The sequence below is a fragment of the Elephas maximus genome, chromosome 10, assembly GCF_024166365.1.
Source record: "Elephas maximus indicus isolate mEleMax1 chromosome 10, mEleMax1 primary haplotype, whole genome shotgun sequence".
NCBI lineage: Eukaryota > Metazoa > Chordata > Mammalia > Proboscidea > Elephantidae > Elephas > Elephas maximus.
Genome location: NC_064828.1, coordinates 49,072,198 through 49,098,407, shown reverse-complemented (window position 1 = coordinate 49,098,407; position 26,210 = coordinate 49,072,198). Strand labels below are relative to the sequence as shown.

General features: G+C 39.4%; 1 protein-coding gene across 1 annotated transcript in view; it reads left to right on the top strand.

Annotated features, from left to right (window-relative positions):
* The window catches only part of SLC25A21 (solute carrier family 25 member 21), an 83,432-nt gene that overhangs the window by 37,227 nt on the left and 19,995 nt on the right, over nt 1-26,210 (top strand). Inside the window, exon 5 of the mRNA XM_049898330.1 lies at nt 10,600-10,764. Coding sequence (XP_049754287.1) covers nt 10,600-10,764 — 165 coding nt within the window. The remainder of the gene's footprint in view (nt 1-10,599; nt 10,765-26,210) is intronic.

Sequence of the window (26,210 nt, the reverse complement as noted above, 5' to 3'; positions counted from 1 at the left end):
TGCAAAAGTCTGTTTTACCTCTGTTTATCTTTAAAGATGTTCAGCCTAAGGAAGGAATAATTAGTCTTCTACCTACTTGCTCCATGATTATAATTTTAAGGATCAGTGAAGAGATATCAAATGTGTTATTGATGGTAGAATCTTTAAAGACAGAGTTGTTTTTTTTTTTAATTAGTTTGGGGTTTGGTTCTGGTTTTGGATAACACCTCTACATATAGTTCTACACACTTTATCCTGAGAGCTTAATAATGTAATAGTTACCAACTAGATAATATATGATATCACAAAGCTTAGTGATTACTTGGTCCATAGGCAATCAATAAGTGTTTAACGGAACTTAATTATACTATGGAGAGTCAACATAAAGTGGATAGAAGGGCTGTATTTTGTGATCATCTCTTTCAAGGAAGGGGAAGAGTAGAAACTAAGTTATATAGAGAGTGAGTATGTGGCTCTGTTTACAGATAGTGTAAGAAGCCAGATTCAATGGCATGTCAGCATTCATGATGATGTAATTAAGTTCAGATTTTTCCTGCATTACTGTGTGAAATACTGCCTGGCAAGTGTTCAGTACATAAATTATTTCTTTCCAGTCTATGATTCTTGTGGGCAGAAAAGTGAATTATGTATATGAATCCATTCCTTTAGTTAACTTTCAACAATACTTAAGACAGCAGCCAAGTTGCCTCTCTATTATCATTTAAAGAAAATATACTTCAGTCTTCCATTCAGCTGCGCCAGGAACCCTAGATTTTTGCTTTCAGGATAAAGACTTTGAAGTTATGATAATAGCTGCCATTTATGGAACATATACTATATGCCAGACACCATGCAAGATACTTTAAATGTTTTTTTTTCCTTTATTTGATCTTTTAAATTTTTTAAATATTTTTAAATCATAAAAGTAATATATGCTTATGTCACAAAATAATACACAGCTGGGTAATGAAAAAGTTATTGAGGATTTCTGCCAAGGTGTCCCTCCAATCATGTTGCACTGATAGCCACTGTGAATCACACACATTTGATTTTTCACATCCTCCCATTTTCCCTGCAAGGTTGGGGGTTTATCCCCATTTTAAACCCCGTTTTACAGATAAGGAAAATAAAGCCCAACAAAGTTAGTAGTTCTAAGGAGCTGAGCATCAAGAGGTCTCTAGTCAATTACACTGCTTACACTGCGATAAAGATACCTGGAGAATTAAGAAGCTCAAAGGAAAATCAGACGTTTCTGGAACCAGTGAAGAAGCAAAGGCGCCTTTGTTGTTTCTAGTCTCCTCTGTGCTGTAACTCCTGTGGCCACCAGCACAATCGCCTTCCCTCCCACTCTGCCAGCTGTGCACAGACAAGACAACAGCGTCAGCATCTCCTCACCTGCAAGGCCAAGTGCCCCTCCAGGAATGATGGCTGGATGGTAACTTGATGTTGACATAGCCCTGTGGCTCAACATCTGGGACTTTGTTTACAACAAACTATTCTCCACTCACAGATGGTTTAAAAATAGAACTATTTGTCAAACTCTAGGTAGAATATAATGACATTTGGGGTATTTTCTTTGGTCCACCACCATGCCCTATTAAAATAAACTGTAATGATGAATTAATGAAAGATCTAAGCTACAATAAAATGGGAGCGTCTGAACCTGATTCCTTGCCTTTTGCTTACATTTTGTTCTCAAATAAAAGGAAAGTTTTTCTCTTTCTTTTTTTTTTTTTCAAATGTATGAAAATGCTTCAAGACCTCATTTGAGTAATGAAAAACATAGGCGATCTTCTGTCTCCTGAAAAGCAAGGCTATTTTCCTACCTGAATGTAGCAACTGGGTCTCCTTTTTTATAACAAAGCCATATTTTTCTGAAACCCTAAGTATGGACACTCACTCCATTGTGTAAAGGTCTTATCCGGTTTGCTTTGCAGCCACGTGATGAAATCCAATACAACACCATGATTCCATTGACTCTAAAACACAACAGAATTCACCTTGCCATAGGAAGCAAGTAAAGGAACACATGTGGAGCGTGCTTTCTTTTGACATGGTGTGCCTATAGTTCCTCTCTGGCCTTAGAGATGGAGGAAATCCACTGACATGGCCAAAGGCCTGCACCTGTTGGCCATACTCCGATAGCTGTTTACCCAGGAAACAATGCTGGCTGCTCAACATTTCTGTCTGTGATCTCACAAGCTAATCAGAGCCAAGTATGGTCAGTAGTTGGATGGAAGAACTCAAGAAAAAATAGCTCAGGCTGCCATAAGTCATCTTGATGATTTGTTGGTAACGCTGGGCTCTCAGAATGAAGAATCAGTAATCCAAAGTGGTGCCTGAGACCACTGTTTAAGTGAAGAATCTTGTTTTAATTAAACCACTTTTGGACTTTTTAAACAGAAATCTGATTCCACGTTTACTCCATATGCCATACTATCATGGAATATTATCATGGGTATGTATAGAAATTATCAGCATATCTCTCCAAGTTAAAATCAAAACAAAAATATTTGTGTCTAGTATATGAACAAAACAGTGTACTAGGCATCTAGGTACCGGAAACAGCAAGTGCTCATAAATGTGATCCATTATCACAGATGTTCAGTGGTTTACATATATTATCTTAGTTAATCTTCTCAACAAGCAGGAGAGCTAGAAACTATTATCCCCATTTGATGGATGTTGAAACTGAGGCTAAGACATTAAGTCAGGTAAGTATCTAGCACAGTACATGGCAACTAGAAGGCACTCAGTAGATACTTGTTCAATATACAAATATATGAAAGAACATGGAGTTCCTAAAATAGGAGCTGGCAATAGAAGAAATCAAAATTAAAGACGACTTTGAGTTACTTCAAATGGAAATACTTCCAGCAGGTACCAGTGAACTGCAGATTTCTGTAAACCAATATGGAGGGCAGTGCAAATATTAACTATGTCCCGATGCACTTATTCTTCCCTGCCTACAGCTCTGGTGAAGTCAATGAAAGGTACACCTGGGAAAGTTAGACTGCAATTTGGCCCACAATTGGTAACTAAATATGAAAATTGAAGTGAATCTAAGTATTAGAGGGAAACTGAACTGGAATCTCCCCCACCACAGACCTTTTGGATTAGATAGTATTGGAATCATTTGGCTGATGATGCTAATCAGTCACCATTTTGTTTTGAAATGGAAGCCCAGTAATCAAATAAGTTTAGTAAAATTCCTTGTGTTTACAGAGATCTAGTCAAAATGATTCTGTATTTTCCTATTTAAGCATCCTAGTGGAAGTCATGTTTTGCCTTTCTAATTAAATATTTGTTTACAAATGTGATACAGTGTCCCTGAATGAAGGAAAAAAAAAAAAAACTATCACCCTTTTTATAGGAATTAGAGTACAGAGTTTCCTTTACCTCAAGACCCCAAGTTGCCAGAAAAATACATTTGTGCTATTGTGTATCTGTTATGTATATTAGCTGGATTACCAAATTCTGAAAACTTTACTGACTACATAGCAAGAATCAATGTGGAGAGGACACTGGATTAGATGTAGAATTCTGGCTAAGCCATTTACCAGGCCTTTTCCCTTGGGAACATCATTTTAAAATCCTCAGTTTTTTCACACAAAATAAGGAAACTACGCCTACCTTCCAGGGCTGCTGAAAGAAACAATCAGATAAATTGCTTTAAGATGGCAGAACTGAACAGTGTATAAAACCATGGACTTGGAGTCAAGGGGACTTGGTTTGAGCTCTGAATATACCACTTACGCTGATATTGGACAAGAAACTTAACCTTTGAGCCTTAGTTCCCACATCTGTCAAATGAGGATAATAATTCCTATCTCACACACATGTTGAGAGGATTGTTGTTGTGCTGTTGTTTGATGCCGACTCATAGCAACCCCATGTACAACAGAACAAAACACTGCCCAGTCCTGTGTCATCATCACAATTGTTGCTATATTTGAGCCCATTATTGCAGCCACTGTGTCATTCCATCACATTGCGGGTCTTCCTCTTTTTCACTGGCCCTCTACCAAGCATGATGTCCTTCTCCAGGGACTGGACCCTCCTGATAACTTCTGTGTTAGTCATCTAGTGCTGCTATAACAGAAACACAAGAGGATGGCTTCAACAAAGAGAAGTCCATTCTTCCACCGCCCAGCAGGCTTAAAGTCTGAACCCCGGACACCAGTCCCAGGGGAAGGCTTTTTCTCTCTGTTGGCCCTGGAGGAAGGCCCTTGCCATCAGCTCTCCCCTGGTCTGAGAGCATCTCAGCACAGGAACCTCAGGTTCAAAGGACATGATCTTCTCCTGGCAGTGCTTTCCTGGTGGTATGAGGTCCCCATGTCTCTCTGTCTGCCTCTCTCCTCTATATCCCAAAAAGAGATTGGCTCAAGACACAACCTAATCTTGTATATCTCATCAATACAACTGCCACTAATCCATCTCATTTCATCACGGTGATAGGATTTACAACACACAGGGAAATCACACAAAATGGTGGACAACCTCACAATACTGGGACTCATGGCCCAGTCAAGTTGACAGATATTTCTGGGGGGCACAACTCAATCCATGACAATGTCCAAAGTATGTGAGACAAAGTCCCACCATCCTTGCTTCTAAGGAGCATTCTGGCTGTACTGCTTCCAAGACAGATTTGTTCATTCTTCTAGCAGTCCATGGAATATTCCATATTCTGCACCAACACCATAATTCAAAGGCGTCAATTTTTCTTTGGTCTTCCTTATTCGTTGTCCAGCTTTCACATGCATATGAAGTGATTGAAAATACCATGGTTTGTTTCAGGTGCACCTTAGTCCTCAAGGTGACATCTTTGTTTTTTAACACTTTAAAGAGGTGTTTCGCAGCAGATTTGCCCAATACAGTATGTCCTTTGATTTCTTGACTGCTGCCTCCATGGGCCCTGATTGTAGATCCAAGTAGAACAAAGTCCTTGAAAACTTCAGTCTTTTCTCCATTTATCATGATGTTGCTTACTGACCTAGTTGTGAGGATTTTTTTTTTTTTCTTGATGTTGAGGTATAATCCATACTGAAGGCTGTATTCTTTGATCTTCTTCAGTAAGTGCTTCAAGTCCTCTTCACTTTCAGCAAGTAAGGTTTTGTGATTTGCATAATCACAGGTTGTTAATGAGTCTTCCTCCAAACCTGATGCTGCATTCTTCTTCATATAGTCCACATTCTCGTATTATTTGCTGAGCATACAGATTGAATAAGGATGGTGAAAGGATACAACTCTAATGCACACTGTTTCTGATTTTAAACCACTCAATATCCCCTTGTTTTGTTCGAATGACTGCCTCTTGGTCTATGCACAGGCTCCACATGAGCACAATTAAGTGTTCTGGAATTCCTATCCTTCCCAATGTTATCCATAATTTGTTACAATCCACACAGTTGAATGCCTTTACATAGTCAATAAAACACAGGAAACATCTTTCTGGTATTCTCTACTTTCAGCTAGTATCCATCCAACATCAGCAATGACACCCTTTCCACATCCTCTTTTGAATCTGGTTTGAATTTCTGGCAGTTCTCTGTCGATGTAGTGCTGTAAACATTTTTGAATTATCTTTAGCAAACTTTTACTCGCTTGTGATATTAATGATATTACTCGATAATTTCCACATTCTGTTGGATCGCTTTTCTTTGGCATGGGCACAAATATGGTTTTCTTCCAGTCAGTTGGCCAGGAGGCTTTCTTCCAAATTTCTTGGCATAGGTAAGTGAGCACCTCCAGTGCTACATCCATTTGCTGAAACATCTCAACTGGTATTCAGTCAATTCCTGGAACCTTGTTTTGCACCAGTACCTTCAGTGCAGCTTGGACTTCTTCCTTCAGTGCCATCGGTTCTTGATCATATGCTACCTCCTGAAATGGTTGAGCATCAACCAATTCTTTTTGGTGCAGCGACTCTGCATATTCCTTCCATCTTATTTTGATGCTTCCAGAGCCAATGTTTTACCCATAGAATCCTTCAGTATTGCAACTCAATGCTTGATTTTTTTTCTTCAGTACTTTCAGCTTGAGAAATGCTGAGTGTGTTCTTCCCTTTTGTTTTTCTATCTCCAGCTCTTTGCATGTTTCGTTATAGCACTTTACTTTGTCTTCTCAAACCACTCTTTGAAATATTTTGTTCAGCTCTTCTGCTTGATATTTTCTTCTGTTCACTGTAGCCCACTCTACGTTTAAGAGCAAGTTTCAGAGACTCTTCTGACATCCATTTTGGTCTTATCTTTCCTTCCTGTCTTTTTAACGACCTTTGGTTTTCTTTATGTATGATGTCCTTGATGTCATACCACAACTCATTTGGCCTATGGTTATTAGCATACGATGCACAAATCAATTCTTGAGATGGTCTCTAAATTCAGGTGCAATATACTCAATGTCGTACTTTGGCTCTAGTAAGCCAAAAGACAAAACCAAACCTGTTGCTGACAAGTCGATTCCAACGCATAGCAACCCTAGAGAGCAGAGTAGAACCGCCCCATAGAGTTTCCAAGGAGCACCTGGTGGATTCAAACTGCCAACCTTTGGTTAGCAACCGTAGCTCTTAACCACTACGCCACCAGGGCTGTAGTAGACTTTCTTTAATTTTCTTCAGCTTCAACTTGAATTTGCATGTGAGCAATTGATGGTCTGTTCTGCAGTCGGCCCCTGGCCTTTTTCTGACTGACGATATTAAGCTTCTTCATTGTCTCTTCCCACAAATGTAGTCAATTTGATTCCTCTATATTCCATCCGGGGAGGTCCACAGCATAATCTCTGTTTATGTTGTTGAAAAAAGTATTTGCAGTGAATAATTCATCGGTCTAGCAAAATTCTGTCATGCAATCTCCTGCTTAGTTTCTATCACCAAGGCTGTTTTTTCCAACTACTGAGTCGTCTTCTTTGTTTCCAACTTTCACATTCCAATCACCAGTAATTATCAATGCATCTTGATTGCATGTTTGATCAATTTCAAACTGCAGAACTTGGTTAAAAATCTTCAGTTTCTTCATCTTTGGCATTAGTGGTTGGCACATAAATTTGAATAATAGTCATATTAACTGGTCTTCCTTGTAGGCATATGGATATTATACTATCACTGACAGCATTGTACTTACGAATATATCTGAAATGTTCTTTTTGACGATGAAGGAAATGCCATTCCTCTTTATTTTTGTCATTCCCAGCATAGTAGATCATATGATTGTCCTATTCGAAATGGCCAATGACAATCCATTTCAGCTCACTAATGCTTGGGATATTGACATGTATGCATTCCATTTTATTTTTGATTTTCCTAAATTCAAACTTCATACATTCCACATTCCAATTATTAATGGATGTTGGCAGCTGTTTCTTCTCCTTTTGAGTCTTGCCACATCAGCAAACGAGGGTCTCGAAAGCTTGACTCCACCCACATCATTTAGGTTGACTCTACTCTGAGGAGGCGACTCTTCAGTCATGTTTTGACTGACTTCCAACCTGAGGGACTCCTCTTCTAGCACTATATCAGACAATATTCTGATGCATAAGATTTGCACTGACCAGTTTTTTCAGAAGTAGGCTGCTAGGTCCTTCTTCCTAGTATGTTTTAGTCTGGAAGCTCAGCTGAAACCTGTCCACCATGGGTGACCCTGCTAGTATTTGAAATACCAGTGGCAGAGTTTCCAGCATCACAGCAACACGCAAGCCAGCACAGTACGACAAACTGACAGAGAAGTGGTGAGTTGAGAGGATAAAATAAGATAGTATATTAAAGTACTGAACATCTATGATAATGGATCACATTTATGATCACTTACTATGTTTCAGATACCTAATAACGTGTATGAAAGTTCTCTCCAGGCTGTAAGACATGTAGAGATGGAGGCCCAGTTTGTCCGCTCTTCCATTGCTCTCATGCAGACCTGCTTCTATAGTCCAGATACTTGCCAAGAGGAGGTTTTTTACTAAGGATGCTAACTTTGAGGGAGAGGCAGGAGGCCAATTTACAGTATCCTCTACTGCTCCTAAAAGGAAAGTTCCTAGGATATGAAAGGAAATCTCTAGCCCTGGGGCTGGATTTGGTTGGGCCTCAGGGGAGACAGACCTGTTATCTTGCCTTCTGGTTGCATTTCTGGTGGACCTCAGCACAAGAGTCCAGGACTCTGGGAAAAAGAAAGGGCAACCAGATAAAATGGAAGGAAGGGACTAGTTTTGTGTGTTCTTCCTCCCCCTCAAATCAGCCCCCACCTTTTGATTGCCACTGCCTTCAACTAACAAGAACAAAAAAAATTACCTGATATTTTATTATTACAACTATTATTATTTTTGTTATTTATTTTATCATTATCAGCAAAATTTCCATCACTATTAGCAGCTAATTTATGGTGAACTTAGCTTGGGCTAAGTTCTTCAACTAACTTAATCGTCACAACAATCCTATGAAGAAGATTCTGTTATTATCCTTGTTTTACAGATGAGGGAAGTGAAGATAAATCAGAAAGGATAAAATACTTGCCCAAGCTAGAAAGTCGTGGTCCTGAGACTCAAACCTGGGGCTGTCCAAGTTATTGTGCTACTAACTCTCTGATTTACTTAATTATGGACAGCTAGACGACAAAGCACTTGAGTTCAAAATCTCTGTGTTACCCTTCTTTGTACCCACCCACCACCCAAGGCAAGATCTAGTAGAAGTCCTCTCTTTGCAAGATATTGATGATAAGATGATAATTAATTAACACTTAGTTCAGTCATCCTTGCCTCCATGCTTTAACACACTAAGATTTCTAAACAATAGGAGCACCTTTAGGCCCAGTTTTTTTGTTTTGTTTCAGTTTTTTTAGGGGAAAGCCACTTTACTTTCATTCAAAGAAACAAGTTCCTCTGTTGCTCCAGAATTGAGATGGCCTCTGAGTTCCCTGTCCCTCCTCTCTTGGGGTCCTGAGATTGAGGGTGGAAAGGATGCTTAGATTGGATACAGGGAGCATTGGTGTTGGTCAGCCTGGGATGGGTGGCCTCACTTCTGCCCTATTCCTCCCATCCCCAGGAAGGCTTTTCTTTTATTTCCTCTCTCCCCAGGCTGCCTTCCTCAGACAAAGAGACTTAGAGGTGCCCAGGTGGTTTGCTCAGCACTCTTGGGGTCCTTCCAGCAGAAATGAGCTTCTGCTCAACTTGTCCTTGAGTCTGTTTTGAAAACCAGAATAAATAATTTGGGCTGACAGACATTGCGTCTGAACACAAACCAAAAAAATAATCCCATCTTGCAGAACAGAGAGTAAACTTTAACCCTCTGAGAACTTTTGTTTTTCCTAAATGAAATGTCTTTTGTTGTTTAAGATACCGTCTCATGTGGATTTTTTCATGTTACAAAAAAGGATTTCCTTAAGGTTAATGTAATTTGATATAATTGACCCTCTTAAATGAAAAGATGAACTTGAATGCGGAATTGTAGCTGGTTGGTTTTTAAAACATTTATCAGCAAAAACTACAGGATTTACTATATAAACAAGCTCATTTAAATGTATCATATCAATTAGACAGCTATAAATACAAGTTGGATGAAAGCCTTGATTGGATTTATTCTATTCTGTTCTGCTGAAGTAGCCTGAATTGTACATCGGCTAATAGGAAAAGCGCATCAGTCTGCCAGGACCCTCCAACAACTGCTCCAGATGAAATATCAAACAGACATCATGTCAGTGCGTGCCTCACGGGCAAAAGAATTAAAATATTGAGCATTTCCCCGTATTTACTATTCAGCCAAATATGAGGAGAGGTATCCTTTGTGCAGCTCCTCCAGAAAAGAAACAATCATTCAATCTTTTTTAAAAAAACCCGTGTGAATTGTTGTAATTGTATTGTAATGAATTGTAAACCTCACGGCAAACTGAAGTGAGCTCTTTAACAAGTTCCAAAAGTAGCAACAGCCTGGATTCCAACAGTCTAGGCTTTTCAGCCTTGGGTAATCAATCAGAGGACAGGAAAGGAGTAAATTAAAGGTAACCCAGTACTCCCAACACCATTGATTTATAATTTATCACAGCAAGTGATGCACACGTTGATTGCCCACCTTCCTGAGGAAGTGTACAATCAACTGCCATTTATCCATGGCAGATATCTAACCTAGCACCCATTTAAATTATTGAGGCGATGGAATCAAGACTAATTGTAACATTAGCTTTAGAAAAACATAACTCCAAAAGTAGAAATGCTGTGTTAGAAAATCACATAAAGGATTCAGGAGCCACATATAAATGCTTTCTGGATTATGCCCAGTTATGTATTACCAATTTGTCTATACAGCCACTCCCCTCCATTAGTGTGGATAATACAGAATTGGATACAGTCATTTACATGATGAAGGTGATGATAGTTATTACATGACATTGGTTTCACTAATTCCACCAAAGATTTTTTTTATTTCTTTGCCAGCTATCTTCCCTGTAAAGCCCGTTGTTATGCACGTAATTTTGTTTAGTTTTTGGGTTTTCTAATTTTTAAAAGCACAGATGTAGGCATGATGATTCATGTTTGGAAAGAGGTCCCTAATAATTCTGACTGGAAGGAAAGCTAAGACAGTAATTTATTTCGTGGTCCCAAAGATGAAGTTTCTGGCTTTGCTTGTCTCTTCTGCAGCAACCATCCACTATGAGCTATGCAAGACACATCATTAAGAAAGAAGGCTTGGGATTCCAGGGCCTCAACAAAGGATTTACCGCAACTTTGGGACGCCATGGGATTTTTAACATGGTTTATTTTGGCTTCTACTACAATGTCAAAAACATTGTTCCTGTCAATCAGGTAACTATTTAATAGGGTAAAATCCTGGAAAATCCCATCAATGATAGATGTGGAGGCACTGCTGAATGCTTATCTAATTGCCTATTATCTAATTTGATCCTCATACCAGTTTTATGCACTGAGTGTTGTTATTCCTATTTCGAATCTGGAAACTGAAGCCTGAAAAGATCAAGTAAATTACCCAAGGTCACATAGTAAATAGCAAAGCAGAGACCTGAACCCAAGTCTAATGCCAAAATTCATCCCCTTGAAGAATGTGCTATTACACCTGAATGCTTTCTGTTTATCACTAGTAAGAATTTCTAGAAATGTGTTATTACTTCATTTTTATCTCTTAAGTATAACTTTCTCATAACAGTTGAAATTTTAATATCCCAAATAAAATTTTAGCTCATGGGGAAAAACGTCAACTTAATATTTAAATTTTACCTAGATATTAATTTTTAAATTCACTTGAGTTAATTAGGGTAGGTAGTATATCAACTTTTTTTAGGATCATTAGCTTTTTTTTTTTTAAGAGTGTGTTTATCTCCCTACAATCTTGTGAACAGAATATTACCAAACGTCTGTATCATCTGCCAGTCTGAGGAAGAGGAAATTGTTGATCAATGGAGTTCGTTTTGTTTTATTTTGTTGTTTTTGTTGAGATTATGCACAGCAAAACATACATCAATTCGATAGTTTCTACATGTACAGTTCAATGACATTGATTATATTCTTCAAGTTGCACAACCACCCTCACCCTCCTTTTCTGAGTTGTTTCTCCCCCATTAACATGAACTCACTGCCCCCCCTAAGTTTCCTATCTAATCTTTCAAGTTGCTGTTGTCAATTTTGTCCCATATAGATAGTTCTTAAAAGAGCATAGTGCTCAAGGCAGACAAGGATCATATGCTTTGGATGTAAAATAAAAATAATAATGATAATTTTTGGAATGGTAGCTTACAAATGCCAGCATCCCTTCAGCTTCTTCAAGAAGATCAAAGTAGCACATGATATGCTTTAAAACTGAGCATCTTTTTAGCTATAACATCACAGTATTTCACCCCACCATCAAATTGCTTGCTTGAAGCCCAATGCCATCCTGGAAAACACCAGTTGGGGAAACATTTTTCACATGCAGGCATTTTCCCATGGGAATTCAATTCTTAATTTTGCCTAGTAGAATAGTATTAAAGGATGCTTTGTAAATCATAAAAATATTTCAAATATGGCTATCACCAAACTTTTCAGTAAAGTTGGTTATACCTGTCTTTGCCCAGCTCTCCCTTGTGTTATAGCAAAGACCAAGACTTATCTCAAGTAATAGCTGAATGCAAGATCTGTTCCACATTAACCATCTGTTGGCATTGCCTCAGCTTCACAAACCACAGTTGTTAACCAAGTTTCACTGTATTTGGAAATCTCATTTATTGAGTAGAAGCTTATGTTTCATTGGTCCGAGATCTCTGCTGATCGGCTGCGATGTATATTGATTGATAATTCTGAGTCCTGTGGCCTTCAGAGCTCTCCTACTGTCAGGCTCATCATAGTATAAACACTCAGGTCCTGCGTGACATCAGAGAGGTCAACCCTTAAGACTCTGTGATTCTTTTTATCAAGAACCAGCTACATAATTTGCAGGGCCCAGTGCAAAATGAAATTGTGGGGCCACTTGTTCAAATACCATTTGACATTTCAAGACAGCAGCAGTACAGCATTAAACCAAGTCGGGGACTCTTCCAAAGACAGGGCCCTGTGTGACTGCACATTCACACCCCACGGAGTTGGCCCTGTTTTTTAGATTCTCAGACGTGTAATCCATGTAGTATGGGTGAGTGGCCTGCCTCCGTTTCTCCAGCTAGCCAAAGACTTCAGGCAGACAGAAATTACACACGATAGATAGATTGAATGTTCTTATATTTGTCAATTTATATGTTATAAAACCAGTTACTGGTGGTGCAAACAGTTAAGTGCTTGACTACTAAGGAAAGAAAGAAGGAAGTAAGGGAGGGAGGGAGGTGGAAAAGACTTTTTTTTTTTTAGCAGATACTAAAGAGATATGTTGGAAACCTGGTGGCATAGTGGTTAAGAGTTAAGCCTGCTAACCAAAAGGTCGGCAGTTTGAATCTACCAGACCCCTCTTGGAAACACTATGGGGCAGTTCTACTCTGTTGTATAGGGTCACTATGAGTCAGAATCAACTTGATGCCAATGGGTTTAAAGAAACATGTTGGCATTTAAGAAGGTCACTATATGAGCTGATACTAGTTTACAAGGTAGCTAGGAGAAAACGTACAGCTGAAGCGCTTATAGCTAGAACCGTAATGAGTCTGACCAAAAGCAGAGCTCCAGAGGAAAAAGAATTAAGGATTTTAAGGTCACATATAACACAATAGAATCTTTATATTAAGAAAGTGAAATATTTATTTGGAGAAATGATTCTGAAAATGGAAGTTTCCTCATTGCCAAGTTGCCTCAGCAGACTGCTGGAGCAGGCACGTTTGTGGGCAGTAACTAAAATCCTGACAATGACTTCAGCAGTGTAGAGAGGGTTCCACTACCCAGGAAACCCTCTGGAGAATATAGTAGAGCAGAAAATGTGTGAAGTGAACTGTTCTTCCTGTGTCTTACTATATCCAGGATCTGTTCAATTTTTGTTAATTATATTCATTGAACTGTCAACCAGCATTTTGCAAAAGGAATTCTGTGTTAACTAGCACTTCCCATACCTAGATTATGCTAGTTAGTAAGCAGTTATTAATCAAGTAACCAGGACCCGCAGAAGACTAAAAGTATTATCTGACTTTTTTCAAAGAAAGGATACATTTTGTTTACTATACTTTTTTAAAAATTAATATTGTATTTTGTTATAACTCTTATCATACTGAGAGCTTGTGACTAGAACATATTCCTGCAGCCCCCATTTAAAGTACTTAATAAGAAGAAATCTAGTGAAATATCATTTGTCATTGAAAAAAGTGAAAGTTGATCAAACTCCACTGCAGTTTGCTATACTGAGACACTAATGGAGAAAACCAAAGAACTACTTTCTGCATATTTGACTACTAACAATTTGACAGTGCTAAAATGTACCCTGTGGTTCAGAGGTAAGTCTCCAAGCTAAAAGAACCGATTCCTTTGCATTTAATGACTTGGGCACTTGTTCTCCTATATTGTGGGATGGGGAAAACACTGCACATAAAATTTGGAGTCAGCAGCTCTAAGTGTGAATTCTGACTTTCAGTCATTCATTTAACACATGTGTATTGAGTCTCTAACATGTGTCAAGCCCTGTGCCAGGCACTGGAGGATATAATGGTGAGAAGCTGTCTCAGAGCTTACAAGGCCATGGAGGTAACAGATAAAAACAAGTCAACAAACAAACACAATTATAAATGATGAAGGAAAAGAGTGAAGAGAGCACACAATAGAGAGCCCCAGTATAATGCTGGTGGTCACGGAAGGCTTCCATGGGGAGGTGACGTTTGAGCAAGAGAATGAGTTAGGATTCAGTAGATGACAGCAGATGGGGACATGCATTCCAGACATAAGGACCATCTTACGTGAAGACTCTAGAGAGGGAGGGAGCTGAGTGCCTTGGATAAAATAAAATAGCCCATGCAGCTGAAGCAAAAGGATGAAGACAGTAGTGTGGCTAGAGGGACATGTGGGGATCACATCATACCAGCTCTTGCAGGCCATGCCAAGCCTTCTTATTTTTATCTAAGGAGCATGGGAAGCTAACAAAGGTTTTTAAGGAGAGGAATTGTCTGGTCACATTTGTACTCTTAAAAGATCACTCTGACTGCAGTGTGGGGAGAGAAAGGAGTAGGGGTGGTGGTAAGGGAAAGGCATAGTGTACACTCGGAAATGATTTAAGTTCAAAATCGTGGGGTCTTGCACTACAGTGTTCATGGTGGAGAAACAAAGTGGACAGATTTGAGGAATATTCAGGAGACAAAATATATTGAAAGTGGTGATGGAATATGTATGCATGCTGAGAAAAGGGAGGGAGTAAACATGACGCCTAGGTTTTCAGCTTGGACACCTGAAAACATAATGATGCTATTGACTGAGAAAGAAAACCAATGAAAGATAAACTGGTTTATGCAGAATAATATGAGCTCAGCCTGGAAGCTATGAGTTTAACTGCATTTGGAACTCCAAAATTCAGATGTTGAGTCAGGGGTTGGACGTGGGCTCTGGAGCTCGAGAGGAGATATCTGAGTTGGAGATAGACGTCATCAGCATACCTAAATGAGAGAGGAAGACTGTCACTTCCTGGTTGAATGAGCTTGGGCCCTTCGTTTCCTGCTCAGAGCTTCAGTTTTTTTATCTGTAGGTTGGAAAGCGAAGATTGTTCTTTGTACCTGGCAAGATTGTGTTGAGAATTCATATATGAAGTAGTTTGTGAACTTCAAGGTGCCATAGAACAGTTAAGCGTAATGGTGCTGTTGCCAGTGCTGGGGGAAGGAGGAGAGGTGGTGAGGCACGTGGTGGAAATAGTATGTATAACCGAACTCCCTGGTTGCAGACATAGTTAAGCGCTTGACTACTAGCCTAAAGTTTCAAACCCACCCAGAGGCACCTCTTATGTCAGGTCTGGCAATCTGCTTCCAAAAGGTCACAAGATTGAAAACCTATAGAGCAGTTCTACTAGGCACAGATGAGGTTGCTAGGAGTCAGAATGGACTCTAGGGCAACTAACAGAGCTGATCTGCGTGAGGAATTTTTCACCAGAACTAGTCCTTTTCACTTAAATGAACACTAAGTTTTGGGGTTTTTTTCTTTTCTTTCTTTTTTTTTTTTTTTGTCTAGAACAACGTCATCGACTTCATGTGTTATGTAATCTAAGCCTGATTCAGTACTAGGAAACCAGTATTCTTTAAATTTAAACCATAATAAATCAATCCTTTGTGAAGGGGAAGGTATGATAATCATTAAAACATGTTGAAGAACGTCACCAAGTTGTTATAAACCATGATGAGGAGGTGGTGTTCCTCGAAGGCTTTATTCCATCTTTGCTGTAGGCTGTCTCTGGCCATACGCTCTGGACGGTTTGTTTACAGGGTTATTGTTTCAATTCCCTCACCTAGCAATTGGTCATTCTGTTCTTCCAAGGGAATTTGAGACTTCACCAACTCTGACTGGCATGGGATAAGTCTAGCTTTCCTTTAATGTAATATTGTTTAAAAATCTGTAAGTTGTCTTGCAATCTTTTCCATTTTCTAAGCTTTTGATTTTACAAGAAACTGTTCATAATGATTATCTCTGGGAAGTGGGAATGGGGAGGGGCGTGTGTGTGTGTGTGTTTGAGAGAGAAAAAGAATTCAAGACTGAGCAGGAGAGAGCAAGCAGAAGCAGAGGGAAGGTACTTTTTCTTTAACCATCTAAGCTGTTGGAAGCTTTTTACATTAAGCATGTATTTAAAAATGATTACAAAATAAATCAGTGGAAAATTTAACATGACCTCATAAAATAGAGTGCCTAGTTTGTCTTTTTCTGTTTGACTCAGTTCTACAGCTGTATCTACAGCGCTCAAGTAGAACTTGAAACAGTAAACAGTAAACTTCAGTCAGACATCCACCCCTGAGGGAGAGAGGGTTTTTTAACTTTAACTTTTCAGAATCGTGCTCTCTTACAGATATGTTTTTCAAGTTACGGAAATGGCCTGACCGTCTGTGCCATTTGATTCTATTAAAACCATTTTTGTACACTCTGATTCTGCCTGATCTTCAGCACGATAACTGTCATTTAGAGAGAAGGAAACCAAATGGGAAATTAAGATCAGAGGTGAAAGTGACTGCAGTGATTTTTCTGAGGTCACACAGCAGGGGGTGGGAGAGACAAACCAGTCAGAGCTCTCCACCGTACACCACGTACTGCTTTAACCTTACATTTTACCTTCCATTTTGTCACCACATAAATTATCTCTTAAAAACAGTGACCAAAATTTAAATACGTGAAATAGCCAGAATACCCAGAAATATAACTACATTCCTCTTCTCCCTCATTCACCCTTGTGACGTTGTCCTCCCTTTTCACATTCTTAGTCTATAATCCATAGAAGCATGGAATTATAAGACACAGCTCTAGGATAACTGGGGGTTACTAATTTGAAAATGATGCCCTGTGTTATATATTCTTTCAGATTTATTTTTTAGAGTTGGCTGTTCCCATTGAATGGTGAATAAGTGGTTACAATAGAGAAAAGGTTGTTTTGGATATTAACTGACCATAAAATTCATGTAATGAAGGCATTCATTTACATCCTGCACTTAATGAAATGTCAGTATAAGGAATTATCCCATCTCCCCAGAAAGAGGCTGTCACTTCTCAAACTAGGAACAGATATTAATTAACTTAAACGCTGACATCTTTTTCAAATACCCATGGGAGTAAGCTTTCACTGCAAAAATGAATTTTTTTTCATTCCCATTCCAAGTTGGGGATGTTCAGAGCATATAATTTGCAATGTTGACGCAAATGAGAATTTTAAGATTAAAGTGTTACATCTCTTTAATAAGTTTGTCTTCTATTTCGATATTTACTGCTTTCCATATGTTCCAGAAGTAAAATAATAGTAGAAATCTTTGCCAAGGCTCATGGTTGTCAACGGCATTGAACTATGCTTTCAGTTTGTATCCTAATTAAAGATGTTTGCAGGTTATTTTTCCAAAAACAATAGACGTTTTGTGTTGAATTTTGCCATGATATAAATGACATATGTGGGTTAGAAATGTTCTAAGAAAGAACAATTTTTCATATGTTCAATCTTTCTTACTTAATAAGCCATTTTAGACCCGTCCCTGTGGTCGCTTTACTACAGACAGCATTAAGTCGAACATATTTTATTTTCTTCTAATGTAATGTCCAGAGAAGATGGCCTTTTAGAATTACAAATGTTTTTCTTTTCGGTTTTTAATATTTTATTTGTTTTGTAAATCCTGTAGAAAATCTGATGGTGGTGCCAGACACGCTTCAGTTTATCAGAAGAAATGTGGAAACGTGTTAGTTTCATGATTGAGCTCTGTATTCTTCCCTAAGGTGTGCACTGAGCTGAATGAAAAATGTACCTTTGGGTTTAAGTGGAAAACTTGGACAGACCTGTCTGTATTTTGAAGAGAAGAATCTCAGTAGAATTAGAACATAATAGGATTTAATTTATGACTATATATTTTTCTGATTCTCTCTTAGTTGATCATTAGTCTTACCAATCATCCGGTAATGGAAAGGGCAAGAGCATTAAAGTTTCATTAAGAACAACTCTCCTTTCTGGTAACCACTGGAGGAGAAAAGGGAAACTACAAGTATGTATTATCTATAAAGTTCCAGGATATGTGACACAAGATTCTGTGGTAAAAGTCGTATCTTTCATCGGCAGTTTGCACAGACTCCCTGGAGTGTGTGCGTTGGGGAGAAGGAAGGGGGAAGGCAGAGAGAAGGGGGGCAGGGGTTCAGATGCCTTCTTAAATAAACTTCAGGCCAAAATTTTCCAGTCAGGCACCACCCAAGTGGATGGAAATGAGGTGCAAGTACCTTTAGATTCTCAGTGGGTTCATTCTATTCATTCATTCCAAAAGTATCCATCGCACATCTACCATGTGCTAGGCACCGTCTTACTAAGCATCAGCACTGCCCCTTCCTTAATGGGGTTTACAGTTTAGTAAAGGAAACAGATGGAGGAAGTGGGGGTTCAGTGGCAGAATTCTCGCCTTTCATGCAGGACACTCAGGTTCCATTCCCTGACAATACACCTCATGCACAGCCACTGAGTAGGGGTTTGTGAGTTGCCAAAGAAAGGCCTGGAGATCTGCTTCTGAAAATCAGCCACTTAAAACCCTGTAGATTACAATCATCTGACCCTCGACTGATTATGGGAATGACACATGACAGGGCAGCATTTCATTCTGTGGGTATGGACTCGCCATCAGTCGAAGGTGATCCCATGGCAACCGGTTTCCAAAGGAGGCAATGAACAAATCATTACACAGGGAGCTGCAATTGTGATACACTCCATAAAAGACAACTATCAGGTTATTAGAATGTATAGAAGCCAAGGACCTTAAATCTAGACCTATCATGGGGTCAGGGCAAGGGGGCGGGGGTGTAGGAATGGTCTTCTTTTGGAAAGCATGTTTAGGTGGGACCTTAAGGATGACAGGTAGCCAGACCAAGATGAAGAACAGGGTGTGCGACTGCAAAAAGAGGCTTGGGGACCTGGGAGAAGATAAAGAATGTGGGTAGCTGGCACATGGTGAACTGGGGGGAAAGTAGAGGCTTCAGAGGTCAACTGGGACAGAATATTTTAGACATGTAATATTAGCAATTTACTCCCCTTAAATTATTTAACTGAGGGTGCAGATCCAACAAGCATATTACATAAGTGGAGCTAAATCTGTGTGGGAAAAGTTTATTTATAAAAGATGTCCAGAAGTAGACTGTCATGGAACAAACTTGCTTCAAAGAATTCTTCTGGATCAGCTGCCTACCTCAATATCAGAGCATCTCAGTGCATCCTTGTCCTGGCTTCTCAACCTTTAGAATTTTGTTTTGGGAACCTGCATTGTTAGTTTTCCTTGGAATCAGTGCCTTTATAGAGGCAAGAAACAGAACATGCCAAAACAGAAAAATCCTGCTGGGTTCCCAACCCCAAAAAAAACCCAAACTTATTGCTGTTGAGTAGATTCTGACTCATAGCGACTCTACAGAACAGAGTAGAAATGCCCCATAGGATTTCCAAGGAGTAGCTGGTGGATCCGAACTGCCAACCTTTTGGTGAGCAGCCGTAGCTCGCCATATCTCTTAACCACTGAGCCACCAGGGCTCCAAAGGAAATACATAAATACTTTCCTTCATTTTGCATGCTAATACCCAGTGACATAATTGACTCTCAGAAGGTATTTGTATTTTGGAAATAATGAAGTGATAACTTTTATGCTAACCCATTTTGCCATTGTATTTATTTTGTAATTTTGGCTAAGTGGGTTAGATCTTTGAGCTTATTTTCAGTTTGACAGCGCTTTAAAGAAATGCCGTTGTTGAAGTAAGATGCTGTAGAGTTGGTTCTGACTCATAGGGACCCTATGTACCACAGAACAAAACACTGCCCGGTCCTGCACCATCCTCACAATCGTTGAGATGTTTGAGCCCATTGTTGCAGCCACAGTGTCAATCCATCTTGATGAGGGTCTTCTTTTTCACTGACTCTCTGCTTTACCAAGCATGGTGCCATTCTTCAGGGACTGGTCCCTCCGGATAACATGTCCAAAGAACAGACAGCTTAGGGGGGAAAAGGAATTTTCATGGCTATTTTCTGAATGGCTACATTTAGATGTGGAGCTTTTAACAAGGACTTTGATTTCATTCCAAAGCCCAGAGCCTTGCAATGATAGGATCTTGGGAATACTCCACATTCCTTAAAGAATGCTTATCAATTAAACCCATCTCATTTTAGTTAGTGACCTTCTGTGGAGTAAGGAGCTAGCATTTCCTAAAATTATTTGACATGAAGAGAAAACAAACACTAACAGATTCTTCTGATAGCTGTGAAGTAGAAACAACTGTATTTTTAATTAAGTTTTAATAGCAGGCATTTTCACTGGGGACAAAACGGCATGATGCCATAACATCAAGGAAAAAAAAATACTTTTGTGAGAGCATATGAACAAAACAAAAAAGAGAGCCAAGGTTAGAGAGAATGACTCTACCCCTAGCTGACTTGGAGCCACTAAAACCAACAATATCTAAATGCAAATTTCCTCTTTAAAAAAAAAAAAAAATGCAGTTCATTCTCGCTCAAGCTGCCTCCTTGTTCAGTTACCAGGAGGCAACTATAATTTTAACGCACCACATCATTTTCATGACCACCATTGCCAGCTGTGGGCAAGGCAAAATGATGAGCTGCTATTATTTGCCTTGCGGTTGCTACCAGGTGCTTAACTAGCATGTGTATGTACCTCCTTTGTAATTTGCTTCTGAGACCTTGGTTCTTTGTTTATTATGTCTTTATAAAGGAGAGGGAAAGCATTTATTAAATACCTATGATGCGTCAGACTCAGTATATATACAACGATGAATGTGACATGGCACAATGCTGCCCTGTCAGAGGCTCTTGAGGAAGCCTGCAGAGAGCATATGAGTTCAGGAGCTGGAGGTTGAAGGGTGCTTACAGGTGGCCATCTTCACTGGATCCTGTCAAAGGTCTGGTCCCAGGCAATTTGACCAAAGAACTCCTAATAATTGTACTGTTATTGTTGTTAGGTGTTGTCGAGTCAGTTTTCAACTCATAGTGACCTCATGTGACAAGAGTAGAACTGCCCCACAAGGTTTCCTAAGTTATAATCTTCATGAGAGCAGATCATCAGGTCTTTGACCCACAGAGCCACTGGGTGAGTTTGAACCACCAACCTTTTGGTTAGCAGCCATTGCGCTACCAGGGCTCCTAATCATCGTACTACACTCTTTCAAATGTGTAGATATCTGTGCATTTGAGTCTTTTTTATTTAGACTACTCCCAACAAGCAGGCCTTCCACATCTTCACCTAGTTCACCTGGCCCCTTGCCAGGTTGCCACATGGACTCATCTTCCACAGAAGAACAGCCTTTAGTTTAGCCAGATGAGAATCCCTCCATCTATACTTTCATCCATCCTCCATTCAATGTCTTATTAATTGGGATGTCCTGGGAGACTTTTCCAACTGATTTTCTGAAGTCAAAATGTGCAAGATGATTCAAAAGGAAATAAAACTTTCAAAGATTTATTACTAGAGTGAATTTTCTGTGGTTTCTTCTGGCAGGGATACATCAAGAGCCTAGTGTTTGTATCACCTCTTGCTCATAGCCTTGGAAGAACTGCATCATGATCACCATAATAGCTACTGATGACGTTATGTTGTTGTTGTTAGGTGCCATCGAGTTGGTTTTGACTCACAGCAACCATATGTGCCACAAAAGGAAACACTGCCTAGTCCTGCTCCATCCTCACAATTGTTGCTATGTTTGAGCCCATTGTTGCAGCCACTGTGTCAGTCCATCTCATTGAGGGGCTTCCTCTTTTTCACTGACCCTCCACTTTACCAGGCATGATGTCCTTCTCCAGGGACTCACCCCTCCTGATAACATGTCCAGAGCATGTGAGACGAAGTTTCACCATCCTCGCTTCTAATGAGCATTCTGGCTGTACTTCTTCCAAGACAGATTTGTTCATTCTTCTGGCAGTCCATGGTATATTCAATATTCTTCTCCAACACCATAATCAAAGACATCAATTCTTCTTCAGTCTTCATTATTCATTGTCCAACTTTCCCATGCATATGAGGTGATTGAAATTACCATGACTTGGATCAGGCACACCTTAATCCTCAAGGTGACATCTTTCCTTTTTACACTTTAGAGAGGTCTTTTGCAGCAGATTTGCCCAATGCCATACATTGTGTGACTTCTTGACTGCTGCTTCCATGGGTGCTGATTGTGGATCCAAGTAAAATGAAATCCTTGACAACTTCAATGTTTTCTCCGTTTATCATGATATTGCCTATTGGTCCAGTTACAGGATTTTTGTTTTCTTTATGTTGAGGTGTAATCCATACTAAAGGCTATATTCTTTGATCTTCATCGGTAAGTGCTTCAAGTCTTCTTTGCTTTCAATACGCAAGGTTGTGTCATATCACCAGTTACTAATGAGTCTTCATCCAATCTTGATGCTTTATTCTTCTTCATATAGTCTGGCTTCTCAGATTATTTGCTCCACATACAAGTTGAATAAGTATGGTGAAAGAATACAACCCCAATGCACACCATTTCTGATTTTAAACCACTTGGTATCTCCTTGTTTTCTTCAAACGACTACCTCTTGATCTACACACAGTTTCCTCATGAGCACAATTAAGTGTTCTGGAATTCTCATTCTTCTCAATGTTGTCCATAATTTGGTATGATCCACACAGTCAAATGCCTTTGCATAGTCAATAAAACACAGGTAAACATCTTTCTGGTATTCTCTGCTTTCAGCCAAGATCCATCTGACATCAAGAATGACAGATGTCCCTTGTTCCAAGTCCTCTTCTGAATCCGGCTTGAATTTCTGAATGGTAATGTGCTACAAAGAGCCTGGGTAAATTAAAGTATAAAATTTCTGTGTGCCCTTAGTACAAATTGAGCATTTGTAAGATTATGGAAATACCTCTCATAGGTTCTATTCAAACTCCTTTTGACTACGTGTTTGTTGTTGTTGTTGGGATCTATTAAGTCATTTTCAACTCATAGCAACCTCATGTGACAGAGTAGAAGTGCTCCATGGGGTTTTATTGCGGAAGCAGATCGCCAGGACTTTCTCCGACTGAATCACTGCATGGGTTCGAACCGCCAACCTTTTGGTTAGCAGCCAAGCACTTAACTGTTTGTGCTACCATGGCTCCTGGACTACACGTTTATATATAACTTAATTATTGAGTAATAAATTTATAAAATTTTCAATTCTTTTTGAAACACCCTATTGTGGCCATGATGTTCTCTTCAACAAACAACTCATGAACCCATTTGAGGTAGACGGAGCAGAATAAAAGAGCTCTGCAAAGAAATACTTTCATGATACCTTGAAAATTATCCAGCTCCTCGTACTATGTTCTTTAATTTTCTTATCTAAAGGATTTTGTGGCAGTCTCCTTGAATTGCTTTTGAACAATAATTTCAGTTCTTCAGATGGAAAACCTGTTTTAGCAATTTTTGACAAGCACCGTCAAACGCAGTCTACGCTAATCCAAAGCCAATCATGAACAGAAGACCTTCCTATCAATGTGCTCATTTTAAGGTTGTCTGGGGAACTAGGGTGGACCAACTTCAGGTTAGGTCATTACAGAATTTTTTAACATGACCCAGAGCCAAAGTCAGAGAGGATCTCAGATTTGGTGTGGTACCAGGGAGAATTAAAGAGTGAAGGAATTACAAGAAGTAAAGCAAGTGTGATTTGGGTTGGCAGAAGATGGGAAGAGGATTCTAGGACTAGACATTTATGTATATGTTAATGCCCCGTCACTGCACACTCTGTTCAACCTTGCCTTGTGGGGAGTAGCAGGCTTCCTGCCCAGTCTTCTCACCCCCTTCCGGTCCTCACTAGCTAACAAATCCTGCTCCCTATCTTCCCTAACCTCCTCCTTCTGTCATGTCTCTTTGTGGAATGTCTGCTTGAAGTTGCCAGACCCTAATCACAAAGGCCTGTGAGATGGGCAAAGGCTTGCTGTTTATCAAACTAGCAGCCAGCTGGCCAGTCACTAAGCAGGGCATCAGAGCCCATGCCAGGGAAGGTAAAGGGGGGCACATATACTTCTCTTAATCAAAATATCTTGCCTCTGTGCATATTAACTCCTTAAGTCCCATTGCCTTAAATTACTGATGCTCTCGTTAGCTGCTGGGTGTATAGTTTGGTTGAGATGGTTAAATTAGTTACAAATATGTGGCAGGTTAATTGTTAACTATTTTGAGTCATTTGATAACTTGGCACCTTTCCTTGAACTTTTAGAGATTGTGGAATGCCACAGCCACCAACATTTTGTGCTGATTTTTTAGTATCTCTTGTTACACCGTGGGGAGTCCATAAATAATGTGTCCTGTTAGGGAAACTCATTCATCTCCCTAAAGAGGGGCTGGAGAACATGTCTCTCTTGCTCTACACTCACGCAAAGATCTCGTGTGGTGCAAACTGCCAGGCAGTTCTAGTTAGAGAAGCTGGTGTGAATTACCAGTTCTGGTATTTGCTAGTTAGCCATGTGTCCTTGGCAAGTTATATCTTCTGTCTGTATCAGTTTTCTCATTTGTCAAGTGGGATAGTAACATCAGCCTACAAATGTTTGCAGGGGAATTCAACTATAAAATAAACTATGAATATTTTATTTTGTATCTCCATCACAATATAAGGCCAATGCATGTAAGATCTCTTAATATTTCAGGCTACTCAGCTCCAGTTTAGTTATAAGCCACATATCTTACAAGGAACAAAAACAGAAAACGCTTATAAGAATAAAACTCACCCATAGATGCAAAAATAATTTACTTGTAAATAAGTATTTAAAGGGAACTGTGTTTTTTAAGCATGAAGAAGAAAAGCCTATTTCAATAAAGGTTTGTAAATCCTGATGAATTACATACAGAATGGTGACATTTGCTTGCCTTTACCACTGGGCAAAGAACCAGAGTAAAATAGTTTAAGCTTATGCATGAGGAATGTAAGAGGCTAGGAGCAAGGGGAGTTTCCTGATTGGTGACTGTTGGAGAAAATTATGGAAGGAAGTTGGGAATTTTAAATAACAGAATGGATTCTTCATCAATAATGGTATTCAATTACATCATTTAGGTGTAATCCATCCTAAATACTTTACTTAGGCTAACTGATGTCCTGGTGGCATAGTGGTTAAGTGCTATGGCTGCTAACCAAAAGGTTGGCAGTTCGAATCCACCAGGCACCCCTTGGAAACTCCATGGGCAGTTCTACTCTGTCCTATAGGGTCACTCTGAGTCAGAATCAACTCGAGGGCAATGGGTTTGATTTTGGGGGGGTTTTCGTTAAGCGATACCCTCAGTTCACTTCTAATCTTGTGATTCTTGGATTTTATTTTCTACTGCTTTAAGTCTTTTCTTGGACTAAGAGGTGATCCCCTTGAATCTCCTTAGGTCGTTTAAATTAGAACACAGTCCTGAGAGGCAAGCATGAGCGTGTGTCTCTCATTCTACTTGTAGATGTGTGAAAGTTTCAGGCCTCCTCACTGCTTTGGCTTCTTTACCTCCAAATAATAGAATCTTAGCTCTCTTTTGAATAATTCAAAATTATATTCCTTTATAAGGTAGTGAATTTCTGTAAGCCTCAAGGATTTTCTTGAGGTTTAAATCACAGGAAGTGCTTAGCAAAATGCCTGGCATACAGTAAGTGTCATCACTACCATCATCACTTTCTTCCAGTTTTTAAAATAAATTAGTAGAAAAAGCAAAATAAGATTCCAAGGCCATGTGATACTCTAGTCAGAGGACTAGCTGCTAATGCATGGTGACTTCCTAAACACTCGAAGAGTGACTAAATTTTCAAGAGACAGAAGCTGGATACTGTGTCACACAACATTGGTGGTGAAACCCCAGGATTGTTGTTTATACAACCACCCTCCCTCTCTGGACTGTTACCTTCAAACCCAACACTAGCATCCAGTGTAGACCCAGCCGAGCAATTAACCACTTCACTACCAGGGCTCCAGGCATATAAACAATAATATATATAAATATCATATTTTTATAAATATAAATGTTACATATATATAAATGTTATATGTAAAAAATTTACAAAACATATGCTATTGTTGTTGTTAGGTGTGTCAAGTCAGTTCTGATTCATAGCGACCCTATGTACAACAGAACAAAACACTGCCCGGTCCTGTGCCTTCCTTACAATCGTTATTCTTAAGGCTATAGTTGCAGCCAAT